At 44.8% G+C, this 26,960-nt stretch overlaps 1 protein-coding gene across 1 annotated transcript in view; it reads right to left on the bottom strand.

The window, feature by feature from the left end:
- Positions 1–26,960, bottom strand: part of TBC1D1 (TBC1 domain family member 1) — a 205,435-nt gene that overhangs the window by 71,091 nt on the left and 107,384 nt on the right. The window contains exons 4-11 of the mRNA XM_006759336.2: positions 25,689–25,778; positions 23,768–23,872; positions 22,896–23,025; positions 18,335–18,426; positions 11,307–11,417; positions 5,852–5,980; positions 4,558–4,644; positions 861–1,144 (exon numbers count right to left, since the gene is read on the bottom strand). Coding sequence (XP_006759399.2) covers positions 861–1,144; positions 4,558–4,644; positions 5,852–5,980; positions 11,307–11,417; positions 18,335–18,426; positions 22,896–23,025; positions 23,768–23,872; positions 25,689–25,778 — 1,028 coding nt within the window. The remainder of the gene's footprint in view (positions 1–860; positions 1,145–4,557; positions 4,645–5,851; positions 5,981–11,306; positions 11,418–18,334; positions 18,427–22,895; positions 23,026–23,767; positions 23,873–25,688; positions 25,779–26,960) is intronic.

Raw genomic sequence — 26,960 nt, 5'->3', positions numbered from 1 at the left:
ACTGTGCATGATCCGGCATGACCTGCACTGACACACGCCCTGTGGCTTCCGTTGTAGGCAGGTGTGGCCCTACTTCGCGTTTATGAGGCCAGGGGTTGTAAAAGGGGTTTTACAGTTAATTTTAAAGATAACTCTGTCCACTCTGGTCTCTGACACTTAGGGTCAAATGCATGGCCAAGGGACCCCAGGTGGAACAGGAGGACTTCTGTTACTCTGGTATTTACCTATGTCTATGACAAGGAAACTCCCGTTAGAGCCCAGTTATTAGAATTAGCAAATCTTGTTACAAGACTCTAGGATTCTCCCACCCACGGAGATTTTAGAAAACATCTGTTCCAATTTTGTCACGGGGAGATTTAGGCAGGTCACAGCCAGTTCAGGACAGAGCTGGGGCCGGGGCCCACGCCTCTGCAGCCAGCACAGGCGGCCACATGGCCCCTCAGGCTCCACCCATCTCGGTCCCACCCAGGACATGCTCCCGGTGTTCAGGTGAGCACCCCGCCCTGCTGGCCCGCTCCCCACTTCTCCGCAAAGCCACGAGCTAAATGCCAAGGTCAAATCGCCTGGCCCTCCTGGAGGAGTGACCCTTATACATCATAAGGGCCGGTTCTGCTCGGTTTCTCCTGCTTCTCCCCAACACTGGTAACAAGTATCACTTCATCTACATTTCCCATGGGGGGGGCCGGGGTGGGGACAGGGGGAGCATGCCACCGCTTCAATTTATCTCTTTAAGCCAAGGGTAAACCTGACTCGGGGTTCTCTGGGACCCAATAAACATACCAGGGATGCACATACCTGCTTAGGAACAGGTATGGCCCAGCTATGCTACACAACAGATTCACATTTCAAACAAATCTTACTTTCGTTCATGAGGCGTCTCTGTGCTCACTGAGTGGTACCTCATAAGTTTCCTCTGCGAGCCCCCCGGGGAGCCCTGGGCGGGTTCCGGAGGCTCCTGGCACTCCACGGGGAAGTGACTCAGGGTGTTCGCCCGCCTTCGGTGGCCCTGCTGGGGGGAGAGCGGGGCAGGCTCTTCCGCGGGAGGGCTCTCCGAGTCACCGGACAGCAGGTCGTCTGAGGAGCCCAGGAGCCTGGTTCTGCTCTCAGACGCGGGCGGGGCCTCCTTGTCACACACAGAGGGCTCCTGGAGGCAGACAGACAGCAGGTCAGACGGATCCCAGGAAACCTGTGGGATTTACAAAGCTCTAAACCCCAGCAGCAGGAAAACAGTTCAGTATGTAAGCACATCTGATTATAATGCCAGGTGGAAGCCACCACAACCCATAAGGAAATAAAAGCCCTTTACATGCCTGCTTGTCAGAGACAAAATGCTAACTTGTGGGACAAATGGGAAGCTGCCCAAATGCAAGCGTGAAGGACGCAAACCATGACACAGAACGGTCCCAGGCCAAACCCAGTTTCCTCTCTCCGGAAAACACAACTGAACTATTGCTCGTAAGATGCGTAATGAGGGTTGGCTAACTTGTCTACATTGCTTAAACAAATCGAGTTCTTTATCTCTGCCAAGTGTGTCCATACACGTTGCACCCACACTTTAAAGCTCTCTCTCTGGATTTGATCTAATGCTAAGATTTAACTTGGTAATCTTGAGGGTTAAAAATTATATCCTCAATTATTCTTAGTATATGGAAAATCTCTCCCTGGGCACTTATTGCCACGATTCAGGGCCAATCACTTATCTTCTTTCTGCACCTCAATTTCCTCATCTTTATAGAGTGAAAATTTATCTCAATGGCTTCCAGAATGAAGCAGGACAACATAACCGGAAGTACGCTGCTCACTGTAAAATGTGACACAAATGTAAGGTATTATTTTGTTAGGTACTCATGAACTTACTGAGTAGGCCCTCAAACATTTGTTGAGAATCATGACAATAGTGCAATACTATAGATTTTCAAAACACATACTTTTTCCAAGGCATGAACTACTACCCCTCAAACTGATGCTTAGCACTGCACTCCCAGAACTTGGTATGTGGCCAACATATTTTTCTCAAATCAAAAAATATAAAATAAGAGGAAGTGTGCCAACTTGTCCCTTCTGAAATTGCTAGAAGGGTTAAATTAATCAACATGAAAAGAGTAAAAAGGAATGAATGCATCTAACAGTGGACTGGAGAATCTACATTCTCTCTGTTCATTTGCTATCTAGTTGAGTGCCTTTTATTTACTTATTTTTAAAATTTATCTTTATTGTTGAAAGTATTACAGAGGTCCCCTTTGTTTGTTGGGTTTTTTTTCCCCATTGACCCCCTCCATCCCGCACCCATCCCTCCCTACTGGAGTACCTTTCAGATGACAGGTACTAAGGATTTTAATTTATGTGGATTGAGGGGAGAGATTATATACACTTAATTTTGTAGGAATTAGGTGGGAAAAGTTTAATTCCCAGCGAACTATGGAATAATATTTTAAACATAACTAAAATAGGTTATTCTTCTATAGTTCCAAGGATCCTTTTCAGGCAAGGATTTAAAAATTTGTCTAAGACAATACATCACAGCAAACAATCTCCACCATGCAGGCCTGTTCACCTCAATTCTCATTAACATCCTCCACAGTCTATGAAAGGGCTAACTAACCCTTAGCTTAAACTTACACCTGAAAGGGCCACTCGGATGTTCAGCTTCTTTGCAACTCCTAGGTGATCAACTTATTGGGAGAGATCCAATTGCATTAAATGTGCACCTTTATAACAGTTTCTCTACCTCAGGATGAAAAAAAAAGACCTCCAGGAGTGCACATAAAGATACACACACAATACACACAGGCGGCTTCTGAAAAGCTGCACTTCTCCTAGAACTACCCTAGAAACTCAAGCTATGTGTATATGCCCAGATGTGTGTTTTGGAGAAGAATAAAAAACAAGCAAGACTTACTGGAAAAGTCCCTTGAGTGACATGCGTGTCTTCACAGTTATCTTTATGCGCAGTGGTCTATCTGAAACACCTTTTTCCCCATCCAGTTCCACAGGGACACTTCCTACCCTTTCTTCAAGATTCCATTCAAAAGCCTCACTGTTCTCCTCTCCAAACTTCTCCTGGTTTCACTGACCAAAAATAAGTCCCTCTCCCCTCACTGTGACCACTAGGCCACCACCGTCTCTCATCCAAACTCCCAGGGCTCCTACCAGATGCTGGTGTTACTTGTGGGCCTGTCACCTCTCCTACCAGACAAGTAGGAACTTGGCAAGGCCCTGTCTAGCCATCTGTATACAGTAGAGAAACTATAATGTTTCCAAACTTGAAATGAATCATGAGGTACAATCAGTACAGAGTGAATGAAGGGCAGTTGACCTTGACACTTCTGCTAGATTTTAACTCAGAAATCATACTTGGAAGACTGGTGTCTAGGCTCTCACTCCCCAAAGTCGGTTCCCCGGCCCTTTATGGACATCGCCGTGGCACGTGTCAGAGTTCAGAGTCTCTGGCCTCCTGTGGCATCAGAGCCTGCATTTCAACCAGAACCCATTCAAGGCGCCCCTCAGGATCTGAGAAGCATTCATGGAAGGTAGAGTTCCTCACTCTGCAGATGGGAGCGCGTCGGCAGGCAGTGATGCCAATGGAGAGCTGTGCCGTGAACACTTTTCAAACAGAAGAGAGAACACCAGCATGTGTCACACACTGTTTACAGTAAACACTGTTTTGTGAAATTTTAATTTTGTGAAACTTTTGTGTGAGTGTGTATGTATGTGCTTGTGAACCATTTCGCAGTGTTGCATGTGTTTCTTACTGTTGGTTATGATCTAAAAACTTTCAAAGCCACAAGCCCAGTAGGGATCTCAGAAGATCTTGGAGTCGCTGTGCAACGGTGCTGGCTGCCACAAAAGTTCCCTCTTTCTTAAATCTGCAGTCCTTGGGTAGCAGAAGGAATGCTGGCCTCCTTAGCACAAAACCCGAAACCCACGTGTTGGTGGTTAACAAGCTGAACTAACCAAAGGCTTAAATGTCTAGAAAGCAAGAAACTAAAACAAGGACATGGGTTTGTCACCAAAGAGAACCACTGCTGGTCACTGTCACCAAGCCGTGCTTGCGGCAGAGGCACCGACTAGCGCGTGGCGGCTTATTTAAGTAGAACAGAAATGAAAAAATCAATCAATCAATCGAACAGAAATGTCTAATCACAATCGCAGAGTCAGCTGGAGGGTGAAGTGAGGGCCAGGAATTTGAGCTGCATACTTCTCAGAATTCACAAACCCACTTCTGAGGTTTGCCCAATTTCAGTTATTTTTAATCCTGGAAAAGCTACTTGGGAAAGAAATCCACTGTGGCTTGCAGTAAATCCCATCTCAGTGGTCTGAGTGTGTGATCTCGCTTCTCTGTTTAGGGACTGGCATCTGCTGAGCCACATGAGACGTCTGTGTCATGTCTAACTGCGTGGCCAGCCTCCCCGGCACCACGAGGACTGGAACCACCAAACTTTCCTTGAGTGGAGGTAGGAGGCCTCTTTGTCCCTTTAGATAGGCCCTGTAGAGACAAGAGGAACAAGGCCTATTGCTGGCTCCTTAAGGGCATCGTATAAAGAAAAAGGTGCTTACTTTGTTGGTGTTATTTAACGTGCTAGACACGGAGCCGTCCAGATCCAGGCTGGCAGAATGTTCCGGAAGGCCTCTGGCTTTACTGCCCTACGTAAAGAAAAGGCAGTTGAGTTATGACCCCTGAGGCTTCTGCAAAAGCATCAGCTAGCTGCATCGTGGTTTCTGTAAGTAAAGTCAGGAAAAATGCATCTCCTGAGAAATGCTGCTAAGCACACGTATACATTAAGACAGCCAACATTTCTGTCTTCTGTTTGTTTAATAGCACACCAACCTAAATGCTCCAGAACACCGTGTGGATTAGTCGATTGGCAGTTTTAATAGGAAGGAAGAAGAGACTATTCATTTATGAATTGTCATTGTAACCCGCTGGCTGTATGACACTCACAACATTCTGTCAAAGACAGCCACCCACCCCCGGCTTTGTAAATGGACTGTTTTTAATTATGTCTAAGGATGCTGCAAAATTCTCAGAAGCATTTTCAAACGAAATAAAAATTAACTTTAAAAAAGTACAGCATTTTTTTAAGTGGGTCTGAAAATAAAAAAAGAACTGTAAGATGATGTTGCAAGCTCCAGAAAGGTTATCACACTTTGATTTCTGAGAAATGCCATTTATAATCACTGGGGGTGGGGGAGTGGGATTTCTTAAAGAACTCCCATATCAGTGCCTATGTAGACTTCTATTTCTATTCCTGTAGAGCTGCAGTCCACACACCTTTATGTAAAGGCCCAGAAAACAAATCTCTTACACTTTATGGGCCATGTGGTGTCCATGGCAACTACTCCACTCTGCACAAAAGCGGCCTCAGACGACCGGTGAGTGAACGGACGTGGCTGTGCCTCAATTACCCTCCACGTACAGAAATGGGAGGTGGGTGGTGTTTGCTCTGATGGCTGTAGTTTGCTGACCCTGCCTCAGAGTTCCAGGTACAAAACAAGAACTGCGGACAGAAGCTGGATTCTTACGTTGTACCAAGTGACACCAGGAAGAACGGAACCCACACTGGGTGCATCTTACCTGTGCCCTTTATAGGAACTAGCCAATGAACAGCATTTCGGGGAGAGACAAAAATTTCCATGGGATTACATATAACATAATACAAAAAATTTGTTTCACCCATGCCAGGTTAAAAACTGAAATTAAAGTGTAGATAACAATGTTGTAAGATTGAGAAGACATTAAAAAAGATTTCACCTTCTATACTTTATGATGCGCACAAAGTGAATAAAAGTAACAAATTAAATCAGACACTCTTAAAAAGTGACTTAAGTCAGGAGAAATTATGCTACTTACCCGGGACAAAATACTTTCCAAAGACTCCGCTAAAGATCTCTTCGCTTTGTTTTTCAGCATGTCGAGCTTAAGTCGCGTGGCACTGGATGGTAATTCGCTTCCAATATTCTCTGCTGCAATCTGTGTTGTCTAAAAAATGAAACAATGGAAAGTTGAGCCACAACTTCCTTTCTTTTTTCCTTCTTAAAGGAATGAAAAAATCTCTTGGGTGCATCTTTTTGACCCCAGGCCATTAGCCTACCCTCATCTCACCTGCTCCTCAGTGACAGGGCTACAAGTCCAGGAAATAGTTTTGCCTCAAAGAGTTGCTTTACCTGATCCAAACGGAACACAGAACTTTGCTCGGAAGCCATGCAGCAAAGCCGTTTAGAGCTTGTGCTCTGTAGTTGGAGCAGAGATCCGTCATTCACTACCCGGCCTTGTGCAAGTTACTTACTTTCTCTGGGTTGCCATTTCCTCCTCTGCAAATTGAGCCCAACCTCAAGATCTAATCATAAGGCTGTGTTGTGAGACTAAAACAGGTAGAGCCAGTAAAGCATGGGGCACAGCTTCTGGTACAAAGGTAGCCATGGTTAGCTTTTCAAAGTGAAGTAACAATTTACCTTTTGGGGCATTTTGGAGGGTAGGATAAAATAAGTTTACCAACTGAAGAATCCCTTCTGTCTGCCGATGCCAATGGTTCATTGCTTTCTTGAGAGCTGTCTTCCCTCCCACCTATTGTTTCCATCACCCCTTTCATTCTCCTCTGCCACCAGGCTTCTCTCCCTTAACTGACCATAACAGGAAACTGACAACATAATGGAGTTTGTTTGCCAACGACTAAGAGAAGTTTAATGTCATTTATTGAGAGAGGCAGATTTTTTAAAACCTACAAAATCCATAGATACATTGCTTCCTACTTCTCTGAGGTGTTACCTGATGGCTTTACACAACCCTGGTGCCCCTTTGGCCAACAACAGTGAGGGGTTTGGGCTCTGGCACTCAATGCCCAGGGAGATGCCTCCTTGCTCTCCGTCGCTATGTGGCCTCGGGCAGGTTACTATTACCTGCTGCCTCTCTCGGTTCCTCTACCTGCAGACGAGGATGCTCAATGGACTTTCCTCACGGAGCAGTTACAAGATTTAAATACATTAATGCACATTAAAGCACTTTCAACACACCTGGATCTCAGTAAGTGTCATTACTAGCTAGTCTCTCCATTTGCTTTCCACTTTTAATAGAAGAAAATGACAGACATATTTGAATCACTCTCCTTTACCTGCAGAAATAACCCCTCTTCTGAATTGGGTGTTTATCACATCAACTCACATTTTTGTACTTTCATAGATGTATGTAGCCATAAAACATGCATGTTGGTTTACATGTAGTTGAAGCTTAAATGAAGATATCATCCTGTGCATACCCTTTTATAATTACCATTTTTCTTTCAATGTTTTTTTTTTAGATTTCCATATCAACAAAGGTTCTTTGATTTACTCACTTCAATCAAAATGTATAATCATAGAAGTTTATTCATATTCCTGTTGTTAAACATTGACTCCCTTTTTTGCTCTTACAAAAGAGACTGCAGTAACCTGTCTTGTACATAGTTCCTTACCACACATGTGAACTTTTTACATGGAACTAGGGATGTCCTTGCTGGGTCACTGGGTCTATGCATCTTCAGCTGCACTAGATACTGTCAAATTTCTCTCCCTTAAAATGGTACCAATTCATACTCCAAGCATAGCAAATGAGAGCTCACCTTTACGTGATAATGTCAGATTTTTAAATTTCTGCCAGTGGCCTGGGTATGAATATCTCAACTTGTCTTCCTCTGATTCCTATTGTGATTAAGTTTTTTTTTTTTTAATTTAGTCAGTTATTTGCTGGTCAAAGACCTTACATCTTCTTTAACATAATGAAATCCTAATTCGCCAATGAATGTTACACATTTTTCAAAGCATAAGAGAGAAACGATTCTGATCAGAGCTCCATTTGGCTCTGTCCGGTCATCAGAGTTTTACTTCTGTGAGAATTAGCATGTGTTCAAAGAATGGCTTAGCTCAGAACTTCAAGAAGGGGGATTACCACTTATCTTCGTGTTTTCACTGAGTACACTGAGCATGCTCTGCACAACCCATACCTGCTTGCTGAGGAATGAATGCGTGAGCAATGATCAGCAGGCAGGCCCATGTGAAACACACACCTGAACTTACAGGTGCACTCAACAAATTCCCAGTGCCTGCTAAGCATCACGCACCATGGGCAGGTGCCTTACTTGCTGCAACTGGTCCTGTGCAATCATTTACCAAGAACAAGCGCCTGTCCTGACTCTCAGCAGCCTCCAGAGCAAAGGGGATTATCCACAGGGCCTCCTGGGACTGCCTTTGACTGCCACCTGTTCACTTACAAAGTTAAGAGATCGTGGATGTGCTTTCAAACCCATAACACGCGTTTTCATAAAATGGAAGCATTTAGAGTGGATTGTTGTTTAATATATTTTATTGATTTTTTACAGAGAGGAAGGGAGAGGGATAGAGAGTTAGAAACATCGATGAGAGAGAAACATCGATCAGCTGCCTCCTGCACACCTCCCACTGGGAATGTGCCTGCAACCAAGGTACATGCCCTTGACTGGAATCGAACCTGAGACCTTTCAGTCCTCAGGCCAACGCTCTATCCACTGAACCAAAAACGTCACGGCGATTATTTTTACAGAGAGGAAGGGAGAGGGATAGAGAGTTAGAAACATCGATGAGAGAGAAACATCGATCAGCTGCCTCCTGCATACCTCCCACTGGGAATGTGCCTGCAACCAAGGTACATGCCCTTGACTGGAATCGAACCTGAGACCTTTCAGTCCTCAGGCCAACGCTCTATCCACTGAACCAAACCAGTCACGGCGATTGTTGTTTTTTTTAATATTTTTTTATTGATTTCAGAGTGAAATGGAGAGAGATAGAACATCAATGATGAGAGAGAATCATTGATCGGCTGCCTCCTATATGACCTTCACTGGGGATCAAGCCTGCAACCTGGGCATGTGCCGTTGACCAAAATCGAACCTGGGACCCTTCAGTCTGCAGGCCGACAATCTATCCACTGAGCCAAACCAGCTACGGCTAGAGTGTATTGTTTTGATACATGAAGAAAACATTGGCTAAAAGCCTTGCCCTAACCGATATGGCTCAGTGGATAGAGCGTCAGCCTGAGGACACAAGGGTCCCAGGTTCGATTCCAGTCAAGGGCATGCACCTTGGTTGTGGACACATACCCAGTAGGGGGTGTGCAGGAGGCAGCTGATCAAAGTTTCTCTCTCATCAATGTTTCTAACTCTCTATCCCTCTCCCTTCCTCTCTGTAAAAAATCAATAAAATATATATATTTTTAAAAAGCCTAGTACTATGTAGCAGATGCTACACAGACAGAAGAAAACCTACACTTGTGTTTTTCTCCTTTTAAACCCGGCCGTAAGTATCTCCCTGCACTCAATGCTTCCATTCCTCTCCCACCTAATGAGAGGTTTTGTATGTCTATCATCACAATTCAAATATAGTTGGAAAATAATTCACATTTAGGAAATAATGCCTGTTTAGAAAGTAATTCATGTTCAGAAAATAACCCATTCCTTGTTTATTTTAAAATAAGCATCTAGAAGTTTCTCCCTTGAAGATGATGCTGGGGACACCCAAACACATCTGGGACCAGGGTGTCTTCTTTGCAGGCAGACATGAGTCTCCTGGGTGACAGAATGTTTAGGAGCCTCCAGAGAAAGTACTGCCCAGGCACTAGTTCCATGTGCTGAGGCTCGGTCTCTTTCACATTCAATTATCTGACGTTTTCACATGGAAAAAAACTATTAAATATATTTCTCCACTGGACTAATCTATGCCCAAATCATAAAGATACTACCTATTCCTTGAAAGTGAACTGGCACGAAGGTCAAAACTTTCCATCCACCCTAAGTGCTTTATTTCCCTCTAGCAGTTACAAATCATCTCAAAATTACCAATTTCCTGTTGGAACAAGTTAGGGGGGGAAAGCAATGGAAATAAGAACAAATAGGTTGAAAATGGAACTAGAGAATTAACTGAAAACTTAGATGGAGTGACCCATCCCAAAGTGGACAGGAGGCGCACAGAACTCCCACACCGTCTGAAGGGTGTGTGGAAGGGAGGGATGTCAACCACAAAGGTCAAAGGCCAAGGACACAGACAGTGTACTGGCATTCGCACCACCGCTGAGGGAGCCGATAGCTGGCCAATGAGATTAAAAACATTGCCAGACACTGTACGTGAGCTCTGAGAGTTCAGGAAGGTAGAAACTCAATGGGGAGAGCTGCTACGCGTGCATCCCAGTAAAACTGCATCATGGTGAGGTTACCAGAAAAGCAGGGGCTGTTTATGGGGCAGGGCACACGCCTGGGCGTTAAAGCGCCTTTAGTACGAGCATTGGTGTTTTTTTAAAAAAAGGCTATTATGTATTTTTGGAAAATTGAGTATTTGTTTTAAACATCCTTCACTGATTTTTCTCTAGATTTACTGGCCTACATGTAATTTAAACAAATATGAAATGCAACCGTAACCGGTTTGGCTCAGTGGATAGAGCGTCGGCCTGCGAACTGAAGGGTCCCAGGTTCGATTCCAGTCAAGGGCATGTACCTTGGTTGCGGGCACATCTCCATAGGAGGGTGTGCAGGAGGCAGCTGATCAATGTTTCTCTCTCATTGATGTTTCTAACTCTCTATCCCTCTCCCTTCCTCTCTGTAAAAAATCAATAAAATATATTTTTAAAAAATATGAAATGCATGTTTTGAAGCAATAATGGTTATTATGAACTGACTTCCACAGAATCCAAAAGACACACAAAAGTGGTCCATGGCACTGTGTGTACTGAACCCCAAACTGGCAGCTCCTCAAAGACAGGGACCCGCAGGCAGCGCCAGCACAACACAGCACCCCTCAAACAGGAAAGCCAAACAAAGCTGTGGACAGGAGCAGAGGGCGGCAGACTGGGCGCCTCCATTGTGTGAAAGGGGACCAATGGACGTTTCCCATCTGAATAGCACAGGACCAGGCTCTCTAGGGTTCTGTCTGGCTTTGCAGTGGTGCTAGCTTACATGCACACAGCCTGCATGCTACGAAGGCCCTCCACTCACTTCATGCAGCTCTGAAGGTGCTTTATGATGTCGCTCCCACTCTGCCAGGGAGAGAGGGGAGGTGGCAGAGGCTGGCTCCCTGCGATTGGGGAGCCGGTGGCAGTAGGTACTCTGAAACGTCACTCCACCCCCTCTATGGCGCAGAAACGTCTCACCGTCTCCAGCACAGTCTGAATATTCCCAAATCTTCCCTACATGTATAACAAATGCAAATAAAACACAGGGGCAAAAACAGCTTCCAGAGCTTCGGCACATCCTCAGGACTTTTTAACACCGTGTCCTGGTAAAATTATGAGAAGAGAAATAATGCCATACCTGCTTTACCTCCCCAGTATGGATGTGAACTTTTTGCTTCTCTTCATATAAACATCTCAGGAAAGAAATAACCAATTCATTCTCTCGCTGCTCATTTCTTGGCCTTAATTTCTTTAAAAAAAAGAAAGAGAAAAAGAAGAAGATATTACATTTATTTTTTATTGTCAACAAAACTGCTTAAATCATTCTTTTGGAAATGTTAACCAACTGTGTCCTTCCATTCATTAATTACTGTTTCTACCCAATCATCTCACTAGGGGGCACCAATGATCCCAAAAAGGGAGATAATTTTTTTTTTAAATATATTTTATTGATTTTTTACAGAGAGGAAGGGAAAGGGATAGAGAGTTAGAAACATCGATGAGAGAGAAACATCGATCAGCTGCCTCTTGCACATCTCCTACTGGGGATGTGCCCGCAACCCAGGTACATGCCCCCGACCGGAATTGAACCTGGGACCCTTCAGTCCGCAGGCCGACGCACCATCCACTGAGCCAAACCGGTTAGGGCAGGGGAGATAATTTTTTAAAAGAAACAGTGGAACTAGCTGGTGGGCCAGATTTAGCTTTTGCCCTCTGATGTCCTTAGGCCTAAAATAAATATTTCACATCAGATAGAGGCATAGTCAAAATATTTAATAAACAAATAGTCTTGAAAACAGAAGAAAAGAACAAAATCTGTGTAAACACCCAGAGGTCAAAGAGCCATCGTGGCTACACATTTATAAACTCTGATGGTTCGTGAAATGGAAAGAAAAAGAGCGACTGGGCCCAGGGTCATGGTTCCATAAGTCACATGTGTTCGTCAGCAAGCACTTTCTGCCACAAGGCATGAACTCACACACAAATGTCATGGCACTGACTCCATTTTTTTTTCTATTTAAAAAACTCTCTCCACATCCTTTACTTTTCAGGCAGGGTGGTGGCAAAGCACGGGAGCATGAATGAGGACCTGGAGGCCCGGTGTGCTGCCTGAACGTGTGACCAAAGGCGTGGTTTAATCTTAGCTTCCTCGTCCGTTCAAATGAAGCTGGTGGACGAGACACACTAACGGTCTCCGCCAGCCCCCAGTCTTCAGATTTGAAATAACCAGTCAGAGTTCATTTTTAAAAGACCATCCAACTTGCCCTGATTGGTTTGGCTCAGTGGATAGAGCGTCGGCCTGGGGACTGAAGAGTCCCGGGTTCGATTCCAGTCAAGGGCATGTACCTTGGTTGTCAGCACATCCCCAGTAGGGGGTGTGCAAAAGACAGCTGATCGATGTTTCTAACTCTCTATCCCTCTCCCTTCCTCTCTGTAAAAAATCAATAAAATATATTTAAAAAAAAAAAAAAGACCATCCAACTTAATGGCTTCTCTTCACTGAATATGAAGAAAACAAAGCTGAATTGCTCTGGAGATACACAAAACGTCTAGTCTATAAACTTCGGAAATGCATCTTTTTTAGATGAACAATTATCCATTGTCCGGCTCCTGGACCTCTCTCCCTACTCCAGACTTCTAGCCTGCCCTTTGAAGCAAAGTCGGGGTGCGATAAATGGACCCACTCTACAAGCATCCGAGTCTGGGTCGATGCTACTCTTAGCAACCTCCTCCCCCAGCTAACGAAGGAGCAATGATTTCACCCTTCATGCCATGGGCTTTCGAAGGAAAGGCAACACTAACCTAGACCTTCTGACATTTGATCTCTTAAAGAAAAAGGTCACTTTAAAAAATAAGTTGTTCCTGTTGCTCAAGGAAAATACAGTGAATAAGTAGAAGGGGTTTATTATTATTATTATTTATTATTATTATTGAGGACCTTCTATTCTTTCAAATTTCACATTTAAGGATTAAATATTTTAGAAGCTAGAACAGATGCTCCCCACCTGGATTCCAAGCCATGAACCTTGATGTTATAAAACTATACACGTTTTAGTCAACAAGTGGATTTCTCCAGGGGAAGGTCCCATCAGATCTTGAGTAAAGTGGTGGTGAGGACCACAATCTCAGCTTAGCCCTGCTGACCGAGGGAGGTAATGCGTACCTGTGAGTTTAAAAGCCCAGGAAGCTATCGCAACTCATTCGCTTTCAGTGGGAGTGGAAATGGCACACCTACTTTTAGAGACAGCTGGCAGCTTTTTACAAAACTAAACACACTCACATCATACAATCGAGTGATTGCACTGCTTAGAATTTTCCCCAATGCGTTGAAAATTTATGTCCACATAAAAACCTGCATGTAAATGTTTACAGCAGATTTATAATTGCCAAAAGTTATAAGCAACACAGATGTCCTCCTTCAGTGGATGAATGGATAAGCTGTTCCATCCCAGACAATGGAATATTATTCGGCACTAAAAAGAAAAGAGCTATCGAGCCATGAAAAGACCTACAGGAACCTTAAATGCATACTGTTAAGTGAAAGAAGCCAATCTGAAAAGACTATAGTCTGTATGATTCCAACTATAGGACAACGTGGAAAAGACGAAACCAGAGACAGTAAAAAGATCAGTGGTTGCCTGGGGTTTGGAGGACTGGAGATGGGGGGAGGAGAAAGGGAGGGACAGGCAAAACGCAGAGGAATTTTAGGATAGTGAAACAGTTCTGGATGATACCATAACGGTGTACACACATCTTTATACATCTGTCAAACCTACAGGATGTACCTCACCGAGAGTGAGCCCCGGTAAACTGTGGACTTTAGTGAATAATAATGCATCATCAATGGTAACAAATGTACCTCACTTAGGCCACATGTTATTAACAGGGGAAACTGGCTGGGGTGGGAGGCACAGAGGTGGGAGCTTACATGGGAACACTCTGTACTTTGCACCCAATTTACTGAAAAACTAAAACTACTCTAAAGAATAAAGTCCAGCCAAAGCCGGTTTGGCTCAGTGGATAGAGCATCAGCCTGCGGACTGAGGGGTCCTGGGTTCGATTCCGGCCAAGGGCATGTACGTGGGTTGCGGGCACACCCCCAGTAGGAGATGTGCAGGAGGCAGCTGGTCGATGTTTCTCTCTCATCGATGTTTCTGACTCTCTATCTCTCTCCCTTCCTCTCTGTAGAAAATCAATAAAATATATTTTTTTAAAAAAAAGAATAAAGTCCATTTTATTTTTTTAAAGTTCAGAAAAGAGGAGCAGAAAGGAATTACACGAGGCCCCTCAGCAGACGCAGGCAGCGAGGGCTGACCCACTCTTTCTTCTCTTGCATCTTTTAATGCAAACTTCCGGCTACTCTCACAAGAAAATGTCTATTTTTCTTGGAGAAATTCTTCATAATCATTATTTCAAAATATTAAAAAAAAGGCTAAGAATGCAGGAATAAAGAGCATTATGGATGCATTTTCTTTTCCTCAAAGGCTACATGCAAGGAACTATCCAAAAGGCCAGAAATGAGAGCTCAGCTGAGCACAGTTGCTGCACGTTAAAAACTGAAGCCGAGAACCAGAGACCATGCCACGGGCTCGTTAAACATCACAGAAAAGTCACTAGAGCAGGAAGCATGTTTTCATGGTGGTGTACAACGTCAAGAATACACCCTTCCTTAAAACAACACGGGTAGGGGCTACCACTCCATTGAGTTAAATGATCAGCAAGGTGTCTTCTCCCCCTACCTCCCACGTGACGTCACCATTTTCCCTCGTGACAAATCGTGGTTTCCTAAAGGTGGTTTCACTGTATAGACATTCATGGGTCAGAGAGACAAGTCAGAGGGGAACAGTGCGGAACCAAGCTGGGTCACATCACTTCTCAGTCAAAAATTAACTTGCTTTTGTTCAAAATTAATCTACGGTGTCAGGGGCCGGGGCAGGGTTGAGGAGTTGGCAATGCTCCCGCTTTGTTAAAATCTCGGTGCCAGTGCACAGGTGGGTCACCTTGTAAGAAATCCCCTGAACTACACACCACTGACGCATGCACTTTCCTCCAGTTATGTTATACTGCAGTGTTTACAACAACAACAAGAAAACAATGAACTGCCTGTGAAGTAACAAAGTCAACTTTGTTACCTGTGTCTTAACCTTATTCTATGAGGAGCCTACAAACTGGTGGTAAATGCAATAAAAGATAAATTCTCCGCGCTGACTGAGAACGCTGAGCGCTCCGGGCGCCTGCAGTCTTTGGAGCCAATGACTAAAAGCGGCCGCGCCCACTGGGACAGGACACTCTGACACCTTTTTTAAAAATGGCAATCAAATCCTGTAAGAAATCATTTTAAGACCGTAGGAAATCCAAAGGAGGTGATCCATTTTCTTTACAAAATGAAACATAGCTCTTCTACCCATTGGTCTTTAACTGGCGAAAAGCCGTGTTGTTTAGCCCATCATGGACACCTACTGAATGTACATCCGCTTGATTTATCTACTCAGGACGAGTGCAGTCATCCCCTGAAACACGGGCACTCAGATGAAGAGAGTTGGATCTGGAGACATTTCCTTCCCTCGCCCTCCCTGGGCCTCACCGCAGTTTCTCAGACTCAGAGGGCCAGCCTGGATGCGGCACCTCCGCCAGCAGGCGGCTGCTTGAGATGCCAGCAAGACCCTGGGAGTCACTGTCACGCCTGCCCAGTTGGATATGTTCGATATATTTCTTTAGTGATGACTGTGCCACTTCACTTAATACTACACATTTCAAACAGACCACAGACAGACATGTGGCTGGCTGTGCAGTGTCGTCAGGAGCCCCAGAGAGAGGAAGGCTAGCAGGCCCCAGCGCCCACTGGCCCCAGGTCGGCGTGTCTGCAGCAGTGATCATCTCCGGCACCCTCTGCATGATAATCACTCCTCTCTCTGTCTTCATGGTTCTGTTTGGGTTGCATTTTATTTTACATTAAGCATTTATTTACAAAAACATGATTGTGTAAGCTTCAATAACTATTTAGGTGATCACGTGCCACACATTTCAATAATACTAGTAATGGCACTGGTCTTATGGAAGTGTGCGTGGGAGAGTTCTGCAGAAACAAACCACCTCCAGGAAGGACTGTGTGGAGGAAGAGATGAGCCACCCTCCTTATAAGAGGACTCGTGACCCCACAAAGCACCTTCTTCTTTATGAAGTTTTTGAAACGTATGATTTTTCAAACACATCAGCAGGCACTGCTGCCTAAAAAGAAACCAATGACGTGGTTTGTAAAATGTTTTACAAAAACTACAAATGGGCATTGAGGAAATAATTCAACAAGACGATCAATAAGCCATTAGACTGAAGAAGAGATCATGTCAAATTCATATCATTCAAGGAAGAGCCACGCATACACTGACGGAGGACAAAGTCTGAGCTGGCTTTTGTAACCCATGACTTCCCTTTGATATTTAAACCAATCAAAAAAACTAGTCTTCTAGGGGCCTTAGGAGATTAACTGAGTACACTATTTTTTAAATGTTTTTATTGATTTTAGAAAGAGAGGAAGGGAGAGGGAGAGAGAGAGAGACGGCCTGTGCCCTGACCAGGAATGGAACCAGCGACCTCTTGGTGCATGGGACGACGCTGAAGCCACTGAGTCACACCAGCCAGGCTAACTGAGTGCACTTTTTAAAAGTAAAACTGTGTCACCACTTTTCTCTACAGCCTCTTTGCCATATGTACTCAGTGTCTCAAAACTTGTGCAGGTCAAAGAGAATCTCAAATTATATCCATTAGACACTTCTCATTGCTGCAGAAAAAAAACATGGGAGCTTCCTATCCTGATGCATCGCACTGTTTGGGGGAAAGCTACTTACACAGTGATGTCTACATAAAGAAAACTCACACCAGGGAGGAATATGTCTCTTCTACGCTGGCTGGCAGGATGCTCCCCAAAGTGACTTGATAGCACTTTGTAAGTGCATTAATTATCAGAAGCAAATTACCACCCATTCACCCATTTACCCATTGATGAACTCCACATGCAAATCACATTCAATCCGTCTAACATACTGTGTACTTGGAACTCTAAAGATCCGTTAAGGGAAAGCAAATTGGTGTGTCTCAAGTGGACTCGGAAGAAAAATGTAAAGCCAATTAAAAGTCATGAAGATGCCATCCTAAGCTATGTACGGAAGTTAGAAATCTTTCTGTGCTTTCCTTCTACTACATATGCCAGCCTTACAGTGGGAGGAGCGCGGGGATAAAGAGAACTTTAACATGTGGTTACTTTTTCACACTCACAGGAAACAGACCATGGGCCCTAACCGTTGGGCCTTTCCCCCAGCGAGGAGGGAGGCTGGAGCCTTCTCCTACGGTTTAACGACCCCTCTATTCACAGGACCTCTGCCGCTCTCCTCCCCCTCAAAAAGAGATATTTATTCTTTGTTTTGATGTGCTTAACTCCCTAGAAAACATGCCAGAAAGCCACAGAAAATGCCCTGGGCCTCAGCAGACATGACAGTTCTGATGAGCTCATTAAAGAGTCAGAATGAACAGGTCACGGGCGTGCAGGCACACAGGGCGTGGTTTCCCCAAGACACGTGGCATCGAAACGCAAGGACGGGAGCGGGTCTCCGGGTTTAATGCAGAAAGCCCCCAAACTTGATTTTTCTGTATTTTGTTTAGATTTGACATAGTCTACTGTTCTAAGGAGACAACATCATCTACATTTATTTAAAAAACTAAAAAAATAATAAGAGAGGAGGAACAATTAATGTTCAACGTCATGTAGAAAACGGCATCTCCTGCAACTCCCTACTGGGAGCCAAACTCCGCAGAGAAGGGAGGCAGAGGTTTCCCACGGAGCAGAGGAGCGCTCAGGGACGAAAGTCCAGGTCCCTGTCCCCGGGCTGAGGTTCTTCCACTTTGTAGTTTCTCTCACTTTGAAACGGTATTTTTATGAGAGCACTCCCCCCTCACCCCACCCCCGGTTTTGTTGTTTTCACTCGAAAATCAAGATGTGAATCTGCAACTCCGACCTGGCCCTTCCACGGGGCTGTTCCAGCTTAAACCAAGCGGAGTTGGGGTCACTTCCCAGGGACCATGACAGCTCTGGTCTCCTATTGCTCAAAAATGACATTTCACAAGGGGCTGCTGCCTCTTCTTCCCGTAGCGAAAGGCCTGCTCCCACTGTACCTGCACCTCCTCAAAAACCATTGCTTGCTCCTGATTGGTTAACGTTGTCAGGTGCTTCTGGAGTTCTAGTTTGGTTTTAGAAGAATTCATTCCTATTAAGAGAAAAAAAAAAGAGTGATGAAAACACGTAAAAGTTATGAGGTAGAGTCAACACTCCTATACTCATTCTCTTGACATTCTACCTACCCACTGCAGGCCTTCAAAATTTTATGGAAATCCTAACCAATAAAGTTGACAATGGCAATGACAACAACTAATAGTTTTTAATTGAGCCCTCAATGGACCAGGTACTGTCTTAAACATCAGGCCTCCATCATATCATTCCATGCTCTGATGAAGAGGGTTTTATTATCCCCATTTTACAGGTAAGGAAACTGAGACCCAGAGAGTTTATATAATTTCCAAAAACCACAACCTTGACTCTACCTCAGGTCTATGTAATTCCAAATTACTTTTTGGCCACTGCTCCATGTTAAAACCCCTCACACAATCAGAACATTGTCCTCAGAAAACAATAAATTCTCAACCTGGCCCGGTAGTTTAATGGCTAGAGCGCCATCCCAATATGCCAAGGTTGTGGGTTCGATCCCCAATCGGGGCCCATACAAGAATTAACCAATGAATACATAAATAAGTGGAACAACAAATCGACGTTTCTCACTCTCAATTTTAAAAATTAAAAAAAGAAAATGATCAATTCTCATGAGTATTTGCCCTCAACATCTTTTCTTAAGGAAAAATAACTACTGCTCCATTTGAAAACTGACCAACATATTTCTCTTGCATGTTATACTCCCACACATAAAATTGAGTCATGTGACTACTTTCCTCTTACCACCACATGCTTATTAATATTCTTAGGACAATAACCATTACAGAGGATTCTGAGAAAAAGTTATAAAAATAAAGCCATAGTTTTAGTGCCCATTAGTGTCTAATACTTCAGAACGTTCTTTCTCCACACAGACATGGCTCAGACCCTGTTTTGCCTTTTCTTGGTGCCAGAGATAAATGTTCCACACGATGAGATTTAGGATGAAATGAAAACAACCACTGCGCTATGTATAGACATACCTCGTTTCACTGTACTTCACTGCCCTCTGACGATATTGCATTTTTACAAGCTAGAGGTTTGTGGCAACCTCCAGCAAGAAGATTACAACTTGCTGAAGGCTCAGATAATGGTTAGCATTTTTTAGCAATAAAGTATTTTTAATTGAGGTATGTACATGTTTTTTTCAGACATAATGCTAGTATAAAATATAGTGTAAACGTAACTTCTATATGCATGGGAAACCAAAAAATTCGTGTGACTCGTGCTTTTACTGTGATATTTGCTGTATTGTGGTGGTCCGGCCTGAACCCGTAACATCTCTGAGGGATGCCTGTGCTTTTATTCCAAGGATGACGCTCTCCTTATCCACCTGCCACTCTGTTCTTCTCCCAAGAGCGAGCCCCCGGCAGGCGTCAGGCCTGTCCTCCAGAGCCTCAGAGCCATGGTGCACTGATACAGCTAAGAGGGGACACCTCGCAAATCTGGAAATCAGGCCAGTTTCACAGGTGAGCTTGCTGGGGTCTAGAGAAGACAGGCGACTTGTCCAAGGTCAGGAGCCAACAGCAGCCAAGCCTGCCCCAGCGCCCCTCCTTCCTGCGGCCCCTGCTCACACTGCTGCAGCCACCTCAGCTTCCAGGAAGTCCCTCCCACCTTCTTTTGCCAATATTGCTGTGCCACTTCACTCAATACCACATGCAAAATCTCATTTGATCCTCAGAATAATCCTTGGAGTGGGCACTATTTCTAGTAATAAAGGTGTAGATGGAGAAACTGAGGCGCGGTGAAGTGAAGTACAGTGGGGCCTTCACTTACGAGTGTCCCGACTAACGAGTTTTTTGAGATACCAGCTGTCTCTCGGCCGATTTTTTGCATTGAGTTGATAGAATAATTTGAGTTAACGAGCTCCTTAATGAGCTCGGTCTCGGAACGAATTAAACTCGTAAGTCAGGGCCCCACTGTATTCTGTCCAAGGTCGTCAGCTAAGTAAGGGACAGAGTTAGAGTCTGAGCCATGTCTGTTTGCCTCCGGGAATCACTCTGAAACCCTCGCTGCCTCCCTTCTGCCCGGAGAGTCAGGTGGTCTGACACATGAGGGCGTCGATACCAAGGGAGTCAATTCACAGGTGGGCAAGAGCGCAGCAAGGCCAGGTGGGTTTTGTCAGAGCAAATTCAGGTGCTTCCCTGGCAAGATGTCAGGTCTTAGAAGGCAGGGAGACAAATAGTTGATTTTACTGTTGGTGTTGAAATTCACAGTAACATAAGCTCTCACTAATCATTAACCAACACTCCTCCTTGCACATGGAGATGTCTCGGACAGTGTCAGCTTCCTAGTCTGGACACACTGTATTGTTTGCTGAGACATCCCCAGGTGGAGAGAAACCCAAGCGCTAAGGAGTTGGACTAATCGTACGCGTCTCGCAGTCTTCGGTGAAATCACGCAGGGAGACTGGTCCTCATACTCAGCAGGCATGAGGAGATCCTTCGCCAAGTTTCACCCTTGTCTTCAGGATGCCTTGGCGCATTCAGTCCTTCCTGCCCAACCAACTCAAAGCAGAGGGGCCCACCACGGTCTGCCCGTTTACCCACACCTTCCCCCCCACACCTTCCCCATGGCTTCGCACCACCTTCAGCGCCTCCTGGTGGTTTCTGCAGCGAGGTGGCGCACTCCCCACGTGATGCCAAAGGCTTTAGATGGGGAAAGGGAGGCAAGGAAGAGGTAACCAGAGTCAAGGGCAGTCCCAAACCACAACCCTGCAGCCCCCATGGGGCGCCCGCCTTCACACTGTCACTGCGGAAAAGGCTCTCTCCCAGGAGCTCTGACACATGGCCTGGCTCAGCCGAGGCGAGTTCGCTTAGAGTCAAAGGGAAACCTCCGTTCACCTGTTTTTCTTTTTAGTGAAAGCACAATTCATTCTAGTAATTCTGAAAATGCTCCTCTAAACTTTAAGATAAGCAAAACACTATGTGAATCCTATGAGCAGTGGCCCATAATTCAAATCCAACCCGAGCACGCCTGCACCTCTCACGTGTTGTAAGTGCACCGTAGAGTGGTGTGGCCAAAGTCGTCAATGTGTACTGTATATTTATAGTATTTTATTTTATTTTTATTTCTTGTTAATTCTTACCCAAGGTTATTTTTCCATTGATTTTTTAGAGAGAGTGGAAAGATTGGGAGGAGACAAGAGAGAAAGAAATATCGATCTGAGAGACACACTTCGACTAGCTGCCTTCTGCATGCACCCCGACGGGGGCCAGGGATCAAGCCTGCAACTCAGGTACGTGCCCTTGACGGGAACAGAACCCAGGACCCTTCAGTCCGTGGGCTGGTGCTCTATCCACTGAGCAAAACTGGCCATGGCTATTTATTGTATTTTATACATTCCGGGGCATAACGTGGCTATATCCGTTAACACAACGCAGTCTCAAAGTCTGTTGTTTTTGTGGCCATGTCATTGGTCCTCTCCACAGTTTACGGAGTCATTGGCCAAACCATATGTTCCCATTAGAACTGCTCTTATGGGAACATGAGAGCATGAGCTTTGATAAACCACTCACTTCCTTGTACTGATTAGAATGCAACAGAGCAAATAGCAAGGGCCTCCGACTGTTCATAGAGTAATGAGCCCCTCCCCTGCGGAGGACGCCTCTAACGGTGCCCTCTGCACTCCGGAAAGGTGCCCATCATGCAGGCAAAGCATACCTTCCCCAGCCTACGCGAGGGATGTTTACACATCAGCATGGCTTCCTGCTTTACTGAGATTTCATCAGGTGAAAGATGAATTAAATGATAATTCCCAAACCTCAGCGGCAAAATTCCCACCAAGTACACTTTTCAGCTGTAACGTTCTGAAAGCTAAGCCAGACCAAGGAAAGCTTTACCCTAAGTCTGGAACCCTTCCAGTGCCTACGATCACAACCTGCTTTATCTTCCAGGCCAAAGTCACTGCGGGCCCCTTAGCTCTGAAGGGGCATTTCCATCACCGTTCACCTTATCTTGAAAACCACCAAGGAAAGGGTTATGATCCTCTCAGATGGGATCGCTAGTTAATCCCAACGTCTCTTGTTCCCAGATATGTTTCGTATAATGTTAGCAAATAGTAACAACCAGGAACACACAGTAAGAAATACTAATCATTTTGATTCGTTTTAAAGAGCACTATAATGCCAGAAAATGAAACTTCAAAACCCTTAAGATGAAAACTGTCCATTTATCTCACTTAAAAGGGGAAATCAATACCACTCCACACCCATTGAGGTGCTTATCAAAAAGAATAAAGCAAAAAGCAACCAGTGTTGGCAAGGACGTGGAGAAATGGCTGATGGGAGTGTAAAAGGTACGGCCACTATGCTCGATCACACGCACCTGGCACAGTCCCTGACACATGGAACACATTCCCTGCGCCAGACAGCCCAGTGTCTAATCTACGGCTCCATCGGGAGGAACCTGTCAGCGAGTGCAGGTCTAGCCCCCCCGGCCTTCACCTCCTGCGGAAGGGGCCCTACTCACCCTCGATGCGCTCGCAGAGCTTGTGCAGGCCCTGCAGGGGGCAGCCCTCGCACAGCTGGGCGGGCGCTCTCGTCTGCTGCACCGCAGCCACCGTGAAGGCCTGTTTCAGTGTCATCATGATCTCATCCACCTGGTCAGAGAGGAGAGAGACGGTAGCCAGCGAAAGGTCCACTTAGCGTGAGCGGGCTCCGCATTCGGGACTCTGCGGGAAGACTTAGTATTTTATGAGTTTTCTGGACCATGAGTCACAGGTTGGCAGGTAACAGTCATAACTGCTAGGATGACTGACCAACTGAGAAACACTGCCTAGATCAGCAGTTCTCAACCTGTGGGTCGCGACCCCTTTGGGGTTTGAACGACCCTTTCACAGGGGTCGCCTAAGACCATCGGAAAACACATATATAATTACATACTGTTTTTGTGATCACTATGCTTTAATTATGTTCAATTTGTAACAATGAAATTGGGGGTCACCACAACATGAGGAACTGTATTAAAGGGTCGCGGCATTAGGAAGGTTGAGAACCACTGGCCTAGATGCTCAGGGCTCTTACAGCGGATACGAGAAAAACTAAAAGCACCAATTAGTTACGGAGTGAAGAAGCCAATTCCTCTGATCAAAAGTCCAAAATGACATTTTAAAATTGCTAAACCAGGGGGTGCAGGTGAGCCAGTTCTTAAAAAATAATGAAAACGGAAAATGCACACCCAAGTGAATCTCAGATACGTGCTAATTAAATAGTCATGAAAGAATAGTAAAGCCAAATAACAATATGTCAATGAGACTGCGGTTTTGCGAAGGAAAGAAAAATCTGTGAGGTTGAAACTCCTCGTCGCTAAGGGTTCCCGTGAGCGCTGCCCGGCCGGCTTACCAGAGCCTCGTTTGTGCACTGAAACACGTAACAGACGAAATGGAAGCCGCCGCCTCCCGACGCCTCCCGGCAGATGAACCCGAAGTGGTCCACGTGTCTAATGCCCTGTCGGAGGTGGGAGAGAGGAAGGAGTGTTGAGCTGAATCCGAAAGAGGCATCGCTGCCAGGAAGGCAACTGCCAATTTACACCACGCCACGTGAAAGGGCACCATCACGCTATTATTTCAGGTAAACATCTAAAAACCCCTCTCAAATATGATGGTGAACACTGTTCTTCTCAAATGCTACTCTGATTACTCCCACAATAAGATCTCACAACTGGAGTTTTTAATGCTCATTTTAGCACTAAAAGGAAGGAAAGAAAAGTTGACACAGAAAAATGAGAATTTTTTGGAGGTATTAAAGAATAAAAAGCTACATGGAAAATCAAAAGCAGACCACAGATTAATGAAGGGACACAACCATACACACACATGCACACACACGTACATACATGTACACATGCAAACACACAGACACAAAGGTTAAAAGATTCAAAAACGTGCGTGTACTTATACAATAAATGGGCAAATACTGAAGTAAACTGGTATGAAGAAGGAGCCAGAAATTATAATCACAAAGGAAAGAGAAGCTTTTAAACATAAGATGTTAAGGCCAGGGCTCCGTCGTTGTTTTTAAGAGCCCTTTCTAATAAATATTAATATCTAAACTTGTTTTGAACGTATCACCTACGAGGCACCTTAATACAGAGAAGACATGGTCCATAGACATTCATGTGTGGGGTCTCCTGAGAGCACCCGCCGGCGGAGGTCTGAGTGCCGACCGTGGGAAGGTCAGGCGATTACGTAAACTTGAGGAAAACATAAAACCATCACGTGAAAAAGCCAACATTAAGCATTACCATCTCCATAGAAATAGCAGCAAATCAAGATAAAAGTTCTGCGGAGAATCTCACATTCGATCAGATGTTTTCTGATCCGTGGCAATCAGGGACTGGCTGGCTGCTCAGTGCTCTCCAGCAGCAAGTGCAGCACATGCTAGAGGTTCCTCCTCGGGGGAACAGGGTTTGGAAAAACTGTTCCTTTGTAAATGGTCCCCTATTTGATCTATTGAGGAACAGTCTTTAGTTTTACATTTTGGGGGGAAAAAATCCCTTTGAAGCCTTAAGGAGATCGTGTTATAAATCAATAAACAATCAGATCTTCATCATCTTATTAAGAGAAAATGGAAGTGAGGAAATGAGAAGTCAGAGTTTAAAAAGTCGTCACAGTATCTTGAGTGACCTCGTAGTTGTGAGGAAGATCCTGAATAAAACTGGCACAGCTCATTTATCACTGATCGATCCTCCAGAATCTACGGAACTCGCTGGGAGATTACCAAGAAAGAACTCAAGTAGACAGTATCCTGAACAAAACATCCTCAAAAATAACCGCTGTCTATTCTATTGTGAGAAAGAAGAAATCATGTTATTGGTACCCAATAAAGTTATTACGTTTGTAAAGAAGAAATAAGTACCTATTTAAAGATATGTATGAATACACACACACACACACACACATATATATATACATATGTATATATACACATATATACATATGTATATATATAAAACGTGCCCACAGACATACACATACACACATGAGAATCATCTCTTGGGAATATTACCGCCAATAATTGAAAAAAAGAAAAGTAGACCTATTTTCTCCAGTAGGTTACTGTTTCTAAAAACAAAATCCTTAATTTCGAAATTACATTCACATTTTGCCTTAACATATCCAAGGAGGAAGAAATGCAAGAACACAAATCAAGTCCTTAGAACACAGACATCTTGTGACCTTTAGCACTCCCGTTGATGGACAGATGTGGAAATAATTCAGTAAAAATTCCATTGCAATTGAGCCGACAACCCATCTGAGCTTACCTGAGAGCAGAAGGATATCTCCTTAAAATTTTTCTCCAATGCTATCTTTTTGGTGTCAGGACTGATGAGGTAAACTTCAGATTGACCAATCTTAAAAGACAAACAAAAAAAGCAACCAGCTTCTCATGAAAGGTGAATTCAAATGTATCTCACAAACTTTCTCATTTCATGACCCATGAAAATAAAGGATAAAAGGGGCAAGCGTCTATAATATTCTGACTATCTCACCATGTAAAATCGCTTCCAAGGCTGTCATTTAACCTACGGGTTCCGGGTAGCTCAGGACAACTGAGCGCGTTCGCCTACGTTAGACAGCGGTCCTCCGTGCGATGGAAGAACCACATATCCAAAGTCAGCAGCAACGCGTCAGCTCCTACGTAAGTGAATCTCCCAGAAAACAGAAACTGTCTTTTAAAACGTCCCAAACAGTTTACTAATGACTTTTTTTCTATGTCTTTTAAAATTATTGTTAATATTCCTGTACTGCGTAGCAGACTTTGTAAAGTTAGAGCATTAGCACAACTTAGCACTGTCTTACTGACGTGAGTCAGCACAGCAGACTCCGCTCCAGGACTGAGCCGCCATGGCCACCTGCTGCCTGTGCTCCGTCCCTCCCCCGGGGCCTCCTCTCCTGCACCTCCCTGAACCCAGGACGCTCTGCGGGTTGTCCACACCGAAACCTCTGCTCGGTGAGAGTCACCTCCTCAAAGAAGCTTCCCGAACCCCACAGGCCCCCCGTTGTTGGTCTCTCTTTCCAGAATCTAAACTCCACGTGGGCGGAGACCACGTGTCTTGTTCACGGCTGTATTTCCGGTGTATTGCAAGGGACCCTGTGTGCAGTGGACACACAGTAAGTACTTGAAAATAAATGCACGGAGCAGCTTTCCCAATGACTCCAAGAGAAATTTTTCAAAAATACAGATGAAAGCACAAGAGTGACTGCAAGCAGCACCCTTCAGTACATAGGTCTGTGATGCAAACGGGAAGAAGTCAGCCCTGTGTTCCCTGACTCACTCTCTTGATCGCAAACCTGCATACAGCCAGCCAGCTCCTTACCCCTCAGTCATCTCACTGCCCTGGGTCAGGTACAAGAACAAGACAGGACAGATAAGGTAATTCTGCTCAACCTTCAGTCAAAGGAACAACAGAGAGGGGGGTCCAGGAACGCTCAGTTCTCTCCATCTTCAGAGGCCAGCTCCCTGCTGGGACAGCTCCACCCCCATCAGCTCAGACCCAGGGGACTCCCAGAAAGGACAGCCCATGCAGCAACCC

This window comes from Myotis davidii, unplaced genomic scaffold (assembly GCF_000327345.1).
Source record: "Myotis davidii unplaced genomic scaffold, ASM32734v1 scaffold235, whole genome shotgun sequence".
NCBI classification, from domain to species: Eukaryota; Metazoa; Chordata; class Mammalia; order Chiroptera; family Vespertilionidae; genus Myotis; species Myotis davidii.
The sequence above is the reverse complement of the archived record's forward strand: the minus strand, read 5'-3'. Positions and strand labels throughout refer to the sequence as shown.